Source organism: Montipora foliosa, chromosome 7 (assembly GCF_036669935.1).
Source record: "Montipora foliosa isolate CH-2021 chromosome 7, ASM3666993v2, whole genome shotgun sequence".
Classification (NCBI taxonomy): Eukaryota; Metazoa; Cnidaria; class Anthozoa; order Scleractinia; family Acroporidae; genus Montipora; species Montipora foliosa.
The window spans coordinates 41,405,566-41,418,065 of NC_090875.1; the positions used below are offsets into that span (position 1 = coordinate 41,405,566).

At 43.5% G+C, this 12,500-nt stretch overlaps 1 protein-coding gene across 2 annotated transcripts in view; it reads left to right on the top strand.

The window, feature by feature from the left end:
- LOC138009529 (serine-rich adhesin for platelets-like) overlaps positions 1 to 12,500 on the top strand; it is a 43,642-nt gene that overhangs the window by 28,249 nt on the left and 2,893 nt on the right. For both annotated transcript variants that reach the window (XM_068856594.1, XM_068856595.1), the window contains exons 18-25: positions 1,634 to 2,147; positions 3,621 to 3,775; positions 5,154 to 5,307; positions 6,876 to 7,411; positions 7,768 to 8,041; positions 8,886 to 9,002; positions 10,627 to 10,725; positions 11,713 to 11,799. In XM_068856594.1, the coding sequence (XP_068712695.1) occupies positions 1,634 to 2,147; positions 3,621 to 3,775; positions 5,154 to 5,307; positions 6,876 to 7,411; positions 7,768 to 8,041; positions 8,886 to 9,002; positions 10,627 to 10,725; positions 11,713 to 11,799 (1,936 nt within the window). The remainder of the gene's footprint in view (positions 1 to 1,633; positions 2,148 to 3,620; positions 3,776 to 5,153; positions 5,308 to 6,875; positions 7,412 to 7,767; positions 8,042 to 8,885; positions 9,003 to 10,626; positions 10,726 to 11,712; positions 11,800 to 12,500) is intronic.

The window sequence follows — 12,500 nt, forward strand, 5'->3', positions numbered from 1 at the left end:
GAACGAAAATTTTCGAAATGCGTGTGCTCGCAAATGGGAACTCGTACTCCAATCCAATTCGCTAATAGGTGGATGAGGAAACTATCGGACACAGACAAAAAGACATAGTTGCATGGCAACGGGCAAAATCCGAGTCCCAGGCAGGACTGGGACCTCCGTAACTCCGGTCAGGTTGTCTACGCATCGAGCTACAATCGGGAACAAAGTTGTTGACAAATTGACCTTCTCAACTCCTTATTCGATCATTTCTATTTCTTTTTTCCTTGCTAGGCTACCCAACCTCCCTTCCCCTCTCCCCCTCCCCCCTAAAAACAATCCTGCGATTTTTGCTACGAAGAGGCAACATCGAATGGGAGAGGGTGGGTTGTTTGGAAAATTTGTAGCGTCGTACAAATAGTGAAATTATTTTACGCAGAAAACTGCTTTACATACACAATGTGTCAACTCATTTTGGCGCTGATCGTAGGTCGTTTTATCACACAGACTTGGTGGCAAAGCAGCAGCGAGAGTGTGCCTATTTGATCGGAAGATTTTAGACAGCAATGACCAGAACCACGTTACTGACCAGCGGTTTTCGTTAAAACAATGGTTTGCTGGGGATGCTCAGTCTCGAAGGCTCAGAAAACCTGGTTGTGGTCATTGTTATTTAAGGTTTTCCTATTTGATCACATTAGTTGCGTCAGTTGGCACTATATGTGTAACTTACATGACTGCTGAACATAAGCCAATAGAACTTTTTGCAGATACGGCGGCCATTTTGATTTCTATTATGGGATGCCCAGGTGGCAAGTACATATTAATTTGTCCCCTGAGCATCCCATAATATCTTTCGAAACAATGGAAATCAAAATGGCCGCCGTATCTGCAAAAAGGTCTAACGCGAGTTTTAAGTAGATCACTGGTATCCAGTAAACCGATCTGGGCCCAGTTGTTGAAAAGCCGATTAACACTAATCCACGATTAAATGCCAACCCAGGTTTGAATTTTGCCCTTCAAAAGACGATAACGTCGTAATTTTATACTGAAGGAAAGCAAACGTCTGACTTAAAGTTGAAGGTTAAAAATCTTGTGGAAACTTCTTTCGATCAGAAAACAAGATACATTTCAAGTTTCCAATAATCCAGGATTATCGTAATCGGGTTTTGAACCACTGGGTCTTGGAAATTAGATCCTAGGTTGAACTGCTTTCAGGAGCCCGTGTTTATTAGAATCTCTGTACGGTGGTCAATTTACATTATCAACTCCGTTGATAAACCAAATTTTTATTATTCTGAGTGCGGCGTGCGGGTCTCCATCGCTAAATAGTGTATTAACCCGTTCATTCCGAGATTGAAACGTTTATTCTCTTAACTAGTACTGTAGATTTCTTTGTTGAGTAGGCATGAGACTTTGGTGTTATGTCAAGATTACACCTCTTAAGCTGATAATAATCTTCATTCTCAATACCTGTCGGACTGACATTTCGTTGAAATTGTAAGGAGAATTTACGTACTAATAACTCTCGGGTGTCAAAAGGTTAATTAATTACACTGTTCTTGACCGAAAGGAAAGAAAGGAAAGGAACTTTATTTAAGTGTCCAGAAGTTCGTCTCGTAAATTCGTTGCTAACGTGTTCTTCAATTTAAATGTTCAGGACCTGGAGGACGAAGTCAAAGAAACGCTTATCAGAGATGTGGTTCCTTCTGTGAAGACAGAACCGGCTGATAACAGTGGAGCATCGACACCCGGCTCTCCAGTCACCTCACGGGACGAAAGCGACACCAAGCCGGTATCGAGCACAGTAAATAGCTCGGCCAATATCACGGTCAATAGCTCGGCCAATAGCACGGCCAATAGCACGGCCAATAGCTCGGCCAATAGCACGGCCAATAGCTCGGCCAATAGCACGGCCAATAGCTCGGCCAATAGCTCGGCCAATAGCTCGGCCAATAGCACGGCCAACAGCACGGCCAACAGCACGGCCGAGCAGGACCAGTTACCCGATAGTAGTGATGCTGTTTCGGGATCTGACGCGGTGTGTACAAGCACAACAACAGACACCAACCAGTTGAGAAAAGATTTGACCAAGGCTCTCCCGGATTGTTTGCTGGAGATTAATACGTCCGTTAGTGGTAGAAACACGCCAAGTTCGTGTCCATCGACAGCAGGTTTGTGCTATCCTCCACACAGCTTACATGCTTTATTTAAACTGCGAGCGTAATAGAGCGGTTGTCAATTGAGTGTCAGTGTCGATAGTAATTAGCGAATTACTTTGGTTTTGCATTGGAGCGGTTTTCAATTGAGTGTCGAAAGTAATTAGCGAATTGCTTTGGTTTTGCATTTACTTCACTCAGTGATTGGTTCAACGTTCTCGCGCCATTTTTTCAACCAATCAGAAGTGAAACCAAACCCAATCGTGACTCGCGCGAGCACATTTTCCCGCGCTTTGAGACGGCTACGTGTAATTACTTCCAGTTTTGATTGGTTTGCTGGATTGTCTGCCTCCTTTTTGATTGGCCAAAGTAATTACTTTGGTTTTGGTTTTAGGACACTCATTTGAAAACCGCTCTAATGCACGCAATTTGATTGGTTTTCTTTTGATCCACCAGTCAGAGGATAAACCAATTTCTTTTCTTCTTTTTTTTTTTTTATGCAAGACGCTTAATAGCGTTCACGTGGGATGTTGATAGTTTGCTCGCCTGTGGTAACGAAAACGTGATGCCATTCAAAGAGAAGCGAGTTTAGTGAGCCGTAGTTAGAGCGAATTTGCTAAGGGTTGACGAAGGCAGTTCGCCCTGACGAAGGGCGAAATATTTCTCTCGATGGCAATTTACCTTTATCAACATGTTTGATAAGACCGAAATTCCCGCTTCCGCCCCCCCCCCCCCCCCCCCGCCAACTGACGGAACAGGGCGGAGTCTTCATAAACAGTTAACTAACCTCCTTTTCTCTGGAAAGGCGGAGGCCACGTAGAACCTCTTTGCTTTAAACACGACACGGTGGTGTTGGAGTAGAGAAAAAAAGTTGTTTTGGGAATTAGTCTAATTTTGTGGAAGTCTTTCTTTTTGCGAGAAGACCAATATGTGACTGAGAAATATGTGGACTACCAAATGAATTTCTTAGAAATATGTAGAGGGAAGGGATGGGTCCACGGAGACTTGTTATTGTGCGTGTCGCCAATCTCGTCCCCAGGGCCCGCTTTTCTTTTGGTCAGCAGCAAGATCACGGACTTAAGCCATTTCCAATTTATGCGCAATCGTAGTGAAGGTCTGTATTTGTAATCGTTGACAACCACTGTTGTTTCAAATTTGTGAGTCTGCGTAGACGTGTCGGAAGTCCGTGATTCGCGGACTTCCTGCTTTGGATCTGGCCATAGTCCGTGTTCTTGGTGCTGACCCAAAGAAAAACGGGTTCTGAGGACGAGATTAGCGTGTTTGTCGACTCGAGTGTGAGCTGGAGGGGAACGCTTTGAAGGAGATCCTACGAGGAAGGAAATTTTTCATGGAAATTTTAGGACCCCCCCACAAGAGTCGATGAACCTCCAAGAGTGGGCGAGAACTTTAGGCGAAATGAGAGGTAGACTCTAAACTGCTGTGAAACAGAACTTAGCATTAGATCTTAATGTTTTGTGCTTGTATTAGGCTCCCCCACCAGTGCTGAAAGTGTCGCCAGTGGATACAGCGGCTCTGCCACAGAGAGGACGAGCCCAGGACCTGCACCTGGTAGTCCTGTGGCATCCGTCAAGTTCGGTCAGAGGGTCCCCCGGACGAGTCCGTTGTATGGGTCTCTCAAGAAGGTAATAAACATTGTAATGCTCGCAATTGCAGACAAGGGCGAACAATATTGGAGCTTGCACATTTCCGACATTAGGGAGTTTAAGCAAAGACGACGGCTACAGCAACGAAAACGTCGGTCCAAAGTATAAATTAGCGTTGTGGCAAGTATTTCGCGATTATTCCGTCTTGTTCACCTTGTACAATACAGGCGAACTATCCTGTAACTGAATGGGTACAAACGGTTTTAAAGTCACAACAGAAAATGACTGTTTCATTGTTATATGCTCACGTTGTCTTCAAAACCTAAAATTTGGTGATTTCACGTAATTGTTTTGTGAAGTACGGCAGACAAATGCACTGAAATTCGTGTTGCACGTGCAGCACGAGTATTTTTCCTTTTTTAACCGATAATATTCTTGCTTCGTGGCGTTGCCGTAGTCGTAGACGTAGCTGTCGTCTTTGCTTTAACTCCCTATTGTCCGGTGTCACGGAGGTCGTAGGTTCCAATGCTAACAACGCTGTTGGGTTGCGTACGCTACGTGGCTCAGACTTCAAGATCTACGATGTGGATGAAATGTCTTTCACGATTTTTTCATCTCGTTCGCTTCGTACAATATGGGCGAAGTAACCTGAAAACGGGTACGATCGGTTTCAGAGTAAAAACTGGAATTACACTATGGTCGCGAAGCGGTCTGAAATTGTAATTCTTTGATTGCACCTGACGTCACGGCGGCTCTGTTGGTGGAAAGAACAATAGCGAAAAAGTCTTTTGGGAATTTGACTCTATTATTATGCAAAACTTGAGCTACATTTTCCTATGCACCTTTTTCCAAAATGGCCGCTATTTTGGGAAAAGGTGTATTGCTGGTTTTCACTCACGTGATCAACCGGCATGTTTTTCAACGAAAACAAAAGGAAGCGCTTGCATAATAATAGAGTTAAATTCCCGGAGGATTTGGTCGGGGCACCAACATGGCCGCCTTTTCTTTGTTCAGGGCACCCTCATGGCGGTCGTGACGTCATGTGAAAACCGAGAATTGTTTTGGCACCAACATGGCAGTCTTATTACGTGAGTGCAATCAAAGAATTCAGATTGTATTAACAGACGAAGTGAGAAACATGAGGGTTTGAAGCACTAAATAGGAAATTCCTACCATTTGTTTCCTAAAGTATTTCGAACGGAGACTGTGTAGTACAACAAAGAATGAAAAGTTCACATTTGAAGCTCACGTTGTCGTCACAACCTCAAATTTCAAATTTGGTGATTTTACCTTGTTAGGCAGAGTATCACAAAACATGTGTTGAACTGCGTGCCGCGAGTGCAGCACGAAGATTTTTTGTCGTTGCTTTATGGTGGTGTCGTTTAACTCTCTACTTTTTTTCGTTTCTTTATCGCAGAGGTGGCTATTTCAGTACCTTTGTGGGCAGAACCTGATAAACGAGCGTCCTCCGAATGGTATTCGAATCAATGTTGGCAACGCCATGCATTCGCCTGTCAATGGCAAGACGATTCCTTCGAGACTGAGGAGACACGGTCTTCCGAAGGTGATAGGTAAGATGGCTGGAAAGGGTTTTCCACAGATAGCAGTGGGTTTCCAGTGATAAAGGATTGCAATATTGTCGATCCTTTCAGTGGGGAAACGTTTTGATATTTAACTTACCGGTATTAATATACTATTGTTAGGCAGTTTTTTAAGGGTGTCTGAGGTCCCAGTTGTTGCCATGGTGACGGTACGCCACAACTTGAAGGCTCTCTGAAAATTAGGGGTAAAACAAACATCGTGACTTTTACAGCGAGTTTCAATCAAGTGTCGTAAAACCAAAACCAAAGTAATTACTTTGGCCAATCAAAAAGATGAAGAAAATCCGGTAAGCCAATTAAAACTCGAAGTGATTACACGCAGCCGACACAAAGCGCTGGAAAATGTGCACGCGCGAGCCAGGATTGGTTTTGGTTCCACTTGTGATTGGTTGAAAAAGTTGCGCGAGAACTTTGAACCAATCACTGAGTTAAGTAATCATAAACCAAAGGAATTCGCCGATTACCTTCGACACTCAATCGACAACTGCTCTCCTGTAAATCAAAATGGTGGAACCTGGAGTTGATTGTAATGTGTTTACACGGCAGTAGCACGGCGTTTAAAACCCAAGTCGAGCTGCTGCCGTGTAGCACGACTGATCTTGTCGTGATCTTGTCGTGATCTTGTCGTAATCTTGTCGTGATCCTGTCGTGCAATACGGCAGTGGCGCAGCATGGTTTTCAAACGTCGTTTTACGGAAGGCCTTAGACAGCAATGACCAGAACCAGGTTTTCGTTTAAACAATGGTTTTGCTGGGGGTGCTCAGTCTCGCGGGCTCAGAAAGCTCATTGTTATTTAAGGTTTTCTCGTGCTACTGTCATGCTAAGAGTGACGAATTTAGTTCTGCAAGGCAGTAGCACGACGTTTGAAATGGGCCTAGGGATCGAATTCGGGTTCTTCAACTGTATTTCAGCATCTGTCGGGATGGTTTTGGCATTTGCGTTTAAATTTTAGCAGGGTTTTTTAAAATTTATCTGGCTGACTTCAGGGTTTGCGTGGTCTTGAGAGTTCTCACCTTCTACCACTGTGTCCCAGGTACCATTCACGAGCTCGGTGTCATTGTGGGCTTTGTTTCCTCTTTCTCTCTCTCCCTCTCCCGCGAGGAGACGGCTATGTTGGTGTTCCAAACCAATCCTCCGGGTATTGAACTCTATTTTTATGAAAATACTTTTTGTTGTTTCTTTTGTTTCGGTAATCCAGTATACTGGTCACGTGAGTGAAAACGCTCCATATATACGCGGAGGACTGAAATAATAATGATGATGATGATGATGATAAGAATAATAATGATAATAATAATGATGATGATGATAATAATAATAATAATAATAATAATGCTAACTAACCTAAAATCATTAACGGCCGGGATTTTGAGAAAAGTACTTGATTTATAAGTACCCTTGGTCATTTGCTATGACTCGCTTCCTTGGGATGTCTGTCGGCATGAGAACATAGCTCAGAGCTAAATGGAATGGTTGATGATGATGATGATGATAAAACATCATTAAGTACATTTAATATCATTTTATGTCGTCCACAGATCCTCTGCCCCTAAAAAAGCGGCATTTAAAAAGGTTTCAAAACGTAACGTCAGAATCAAATGAAGCAATTCCGCAATCCTCTCGGTCGCCACCAGGCCAAGTCAACCGAGAGCCTGAACCTCTTTTTGTAAGTTCGCCAGTCGCCCTGGAACAGCAGGTCCAGATTGTTTTAGCCGACAGCGTTGACAACCTTCAACCACACAGAGAGGAACCACTTACAAACAATGAACAATTTTTAGCAAAGGAAGAATCACTTCTAAGAATAGACACTTCCACTTCTTTGGGTAATGCGGAGCCCCCTTACTTGAATTCGACAGTCACCATAGCAACAAGCAGCGCGGCGATTTCCCAAAGAAGACCCAGCGACCCCCGTCTTGTAAATAATTGTCCCGTCAGCAGTAGTACAAGCCCAGCTGTCTCTCCGGGTGGTGGGTGGCCAGTGGTAACCAGTTGCGGCCCAGCTCCTGCCACTGGCCAACCTGTGCTTCAGTTTTCACAAAACAGTGATTCGACAGGGACTCCGAGCAAGAAAAAGGTAAGGAAATTTGATTTATGCAAGTTACACAGTTCAGTTTCTTTTTGGTTGGGCTGGGGCGAGAGTGAGGACTCAGACTGCTTTAAAGCTTGAGGTGGCATAAATCATTGATAAAATGCTGAACTGTTTTACGTATGGTACGTGTCAAGGACTGTTGTAGCCTCCTCCGCAGACATTCTTTTGGGTTGTCACGCAGTCTCATCCTCCCAACTTTGTCGCGGAGAAAAGATTGCGTGACGAGTCACAAGAATGTGTGCACAGGAGGCTGCGACTTTTGTTGAGGATTTCAGCACACAGATGTCGGCTCTTTCCTTTTAACATTTGTTTTTACACGGTGCTGTTCATATTTGATACAGGTGTCATTACTGGAATACCGCAATCGATCTCGCAACCGCTTATCAGTGGATCTTCCTCGACCTCCACCACCACCCATCACTGCCGCTGCGACCGCGCCTGTTTGCGCTTCGGCACCAGTATTTTCCTCGTCCGTTATCAAGTCCTCAGTTTCGTTACCAAATCTCACCGTACCCCCAACAAATTCAAGTATTTCTCATCGACCGGTCTCGAGTGGAACTCAGATGAATGGACCGCATTTGGAACCCGTGAGTCCTGATTTGGAAGACAGGAGCGGTAAGATAAGACGTAATGTTTCTAGCCCCCTTGGGCATGGGCCTCAATCACACGGCTACTATATTGACTCCCGAGGGATTGATAACCTTTGTGTTGTCCCACCGAAACTCGTTCCCAAACATTTCAACTCGAGGCTCGGGGTACAGAATCGTTTGTCTATGGCCAATATGGCCTCCGCGCGAATAAGGCCCATGAGAGAGATCTGGGATGAGATTCAATCCATACTTTCTTTCAAGTGACACAATCTCGACTGCCCAGTTGTTAACCCTCGTTCATTACAAGAAAGCAGTTTGCCTCGATGTACTGGTGGAGGAGGTTAATACATGGATGGGAGACCAACTGGGGATACCCCGTGTTATAAGGGAGCTTAAGCACGCGGGTTTTTGGGACGCGGACGGCAACCGGAAGTGAGTTGTTTTCCCTTTTAACTTGTCTTTACACAACCACATTTACATTGCTAAGTATCTTTTCCCCATTAGAAATGATTAGTGTAAAAATCTGGGAGACTCCGCTGCCCTGACACGCAAAAATGTTCTCTTCCGGTTGCCGTCCGCGTCTGAAAAACGCGCGTGCTTAAGCTCCCTATAGTCTCGCGGGGGACGGGAATGTCGTAGTGCTTAAAGCACTCGCCTCTCGCCAGTGTGGACCGGATTCATCATAACGTTGCCGCAAGTGGAAACACTGATCCCTCGGGGGTTTTCTGCTTAGCACCTGCATTGTGGCACACCTTCCACCTGTGATGGCGTATGGGTAAATACTAAGGGTATGGATACGGGTTCCAAGTGAAGTGTTTCTGTGTTTGATACGTATCAGATAGTTATTGACGGGTGTCCTTTGATGACAGGTCTGTTGCATCAATCTTCGAAACTTTCCAACAGTACGTATGGAAGGAGGATTTATCCCTCAAGGCAAGAAGGAAAACGTTTAATGTTCACTGATGGAGATTCTCGACTTAAAAGAGGTTAGTGTTTTTGTTTTTGGTTTTTGTCTTTGGCTAAGATTACCCTGCTTGGCATTCCCTCTCTACACAGATCTCCTCGATGGTTTTCAGATTTTTGTACGAAGAATCGAACTCTTAACCGGTTTAAATCCTGTAATAACCCGCTTGAATTTTAACGCCTGCTCAATGGCAGAAAAGTAGAAGTGACGTTGCATTGACGTCGCGTCGCGCGTGCGTGCGTGGCAACATCGAGGAGATCCGTGTAGAGCTGGGTTTTCTTTCCTTTTCGCTGAAGAGGGGATCAAGGAAACCTCTGTCACGCAGGGTATGAAACAATTAACGTCATTTCAAAGATAACGCACTGCGGGAGCTCATCAAGGGGAATCTCTATTTCCATTAATAGAACCTTCTCCAAAATGGCGGCCGAAAATAATAAGTTAAAATTAAAAGCTAATACCAGAAATAGAAAGAGCATCTTTACTTTAGTAACCCTGTACAGTTTCGGCATATCACGTGTAATATCAGCTGAGAAAATGTAAGTTGAAAATTGAAAATTTTACAAACGTTTATTTAATTCGCCCAGGGGCAGGGAATGTTACAATAGGACACAAGGTCCCCTACTAGGTAAATTACCCAACCCAACCCCTAAAAGAAAAAAAGATACAAAGCAAGCACCCCTGCTACAACAAAGACAACTTAGAGCGAGTTTCAATCGAGTGTCGTAAAACCAAAACCAAAGTAATTACTTTGGCCAGTCAAAAAGGACGGAGACAGTCCAGTAAACCAATCAAAACTCGAATTACACGTAGCCGACACAAAGCGCGGAAAAATATGCACGCGCGAGCCACGATTGGTTTGGGTTTCACTTCTGATTGGTTGAAAAAGTGGCGCGAGAACTTTGAACCAATCACTGAGTGAAGTAAATGCAAAACCAAAGCAATTAGCTAATTTCTTTCGACACATTGAAAACCGCTCAAATAACAAACAAACTAGGTAAAGAGTGTAAAAAAATTATGATCATGAAAGGATTCAGATTAAGGTTTCAAAACGTTCCACATATGTAACTAAATTGGGGGTATATAAATTTGTCAAATTTCAACTTACATTTTCTCAGCTGATATAACACCTAATACGCTGAAACTTTGCAGGGTTGCCAAAGGTAAAGGATTGTTTTCTATTTCTGGTATCAGTTTTTCATGCAGTTCAATTTGAACTCATTCAAATCCGTGGCCGCCATTTTTGAGAAGGGTCCATTACTTGAGTCAACTCCTTCCCAAGTAAATTTATTTATAGGAACAGATTTTTTAGCGAAAAGTATCATATTTCACCTTAGGCTGAGATAGCTCTGTTTTAATTGGCTTTTACAATAGTGGGTGTGTTGAATCTCCCAAGGGAGGCGTTCTGTAAATAAATTTACTCGCGAAACCGGGGTTGACTTCTACGTCAAGTATGGGACTTGTGGGAGATAAGGTTTCCTTTGATGAGCTACTACGCACTGTTTACTCCTTGAGTGCTCTCTTTAGAAGATATACAGGGTAACGAAAATGGCAACCAACTTTATTTTTGTGGTAACATTTCTGGAAAATAGAAACAGCGCTCAAAGAAATTACTGTTTCAATGTTGTCACTTTTCCCTCATTCCTCAGAAATCCAAAAGCAACATGAACAGTTGTCGCGGAAGGAGCAAGAGAAAGTGCTGTTCGCTGAAAAACTGACATCTCTAATCTCTGAAGAACTTCAAAAAGGTATTGATGGCACAATTTGTTCGAGAAGTTTCCGATTGAGCGCAAAAAAGGAACCTCGGCCTCTGCCTTCTATCACATGACCATATTCGACTACTCGTCGAAGTATTCGTATCATTTCTCAGCCAATCAGAAGAAAAACCGTGGCTCATACATCTTTTCCCGCGCGAGACGTCGGCTGCGTGGATGCTTGATTGGTTCTTTTCGATAATTGACGTTTTCATACCCTTGGGTTCAACTGCTTGTGTTGGCTTTTTTTGCTAATTGGTGGTGTCTGTGATTGTGTTTTCCCGCGCTTTTCGCCGACTACTTGTTGCTTCCTTTATTCCGTCTATTGGTTCTTTTGATTGTAAGCTTTTTGCAGCGCAATGCGCCGACCGTTTTCTTCGGTCAAAGTAGTCGCTTTGGCTCTGTAAACACGACACTCTAAATTATATGGCTGGTCTTAATGTTACGTCATCGCTGCCATCTTGGTGGGCGAAAACAAGAGATCTCTCGTTAGGGACTTGGACAAACGGGAAATGTTTGACGTTTTAACAACGAACGGTTAAAACATGTTTGATCACTCAGATTAAACTACACAAGCAAAGAATTATGGGTCACAAATACGTAAAAGACGCGTGGATACAAGCAGCTAAGCAAGCGTGGTACGCATGCACGCGCCAAAAATGTTTGATACGACTGGCCAAACGAACAAAGCCTCGCCCATCAAGCACGAGAGCAAAAGAAATGTTTCAGTGTTGAGTTGTTTGATCGAATGTTTGATGGCCTTCAAATTTTATCAAACACGATCTAACAGCACCAAACAAGGTGGCCAAATGGTTGGTCACCAAACAATGTTTGATGTTGTTCAAACGCCAAACATTTCCCGTTTGGCCAGGTTCTTAGCCCCTTTGGTTCGTCCACCAGCAATTGCACATTACATCATTGTTATCTGTGTCCTCAGAGATTGGTTCCAAACCATTTATATTAATTTTTTTGCTTGTGTAGACTCGAAATCGAAGCCCTCTTCAGTGGTGGGTCGGTCACCAAGTTCTTGTAGCACAGAATCTTCAAACCCATCAGCAGAACTCACAGGTGAGCATCTTCGGGAGTAGCTTAAATGTAGATCTTCCTTTGCGCCGACAACGGCTGCAGCAACGAGAACGCCACAAAACAATAATATCATTGGTTAAAGGAAGAAAAGTACTCGTGCTGTACATGCGCACGCATCTTAGTACAAATTTATGCGGTACTCTGCATGACAAGGTGAAATCACCACATTTGTATTTTTGACGACGTGACTGTACAAATGTTAATCTTTCATTCTCAGTTTTTGCGCTGAAACCGCTCGTATCCAATTTATTGTTAGGATACCTCACCACCATTTTACGACGTGAACGAGATTTAGTAGTCGCGAAAGACTTGCGCAAGAGCAAAGTTAGATTTTTAGGTGACGAAACGTCGTCGTCGCAGATCTTCTTATTTTTAAACAACCACAGCGATTGAAAAATCCCGTTGCAAGAAGATTTGCTACTGTTTTATTTGATATTATTTATTTGGTGGCGTTAAAATGACACCTTTGACTCCCAGCATTGATCAGTATGTAAATTCACCTTTCAGTTCCAATACACTGTCAGGTAGACATGTATTGAGAATGAAGGTTATTATCAGCGTAAGGGTATGATCCTGATGTCACACCGAATTTTCATGACCAGCCAACGAAGAAAATGTGGAAATAGTTAGGAGAACGAATTTTTCGATCATGGGAGTCAGAAGTTCTCTCTTGAGCATTTCGA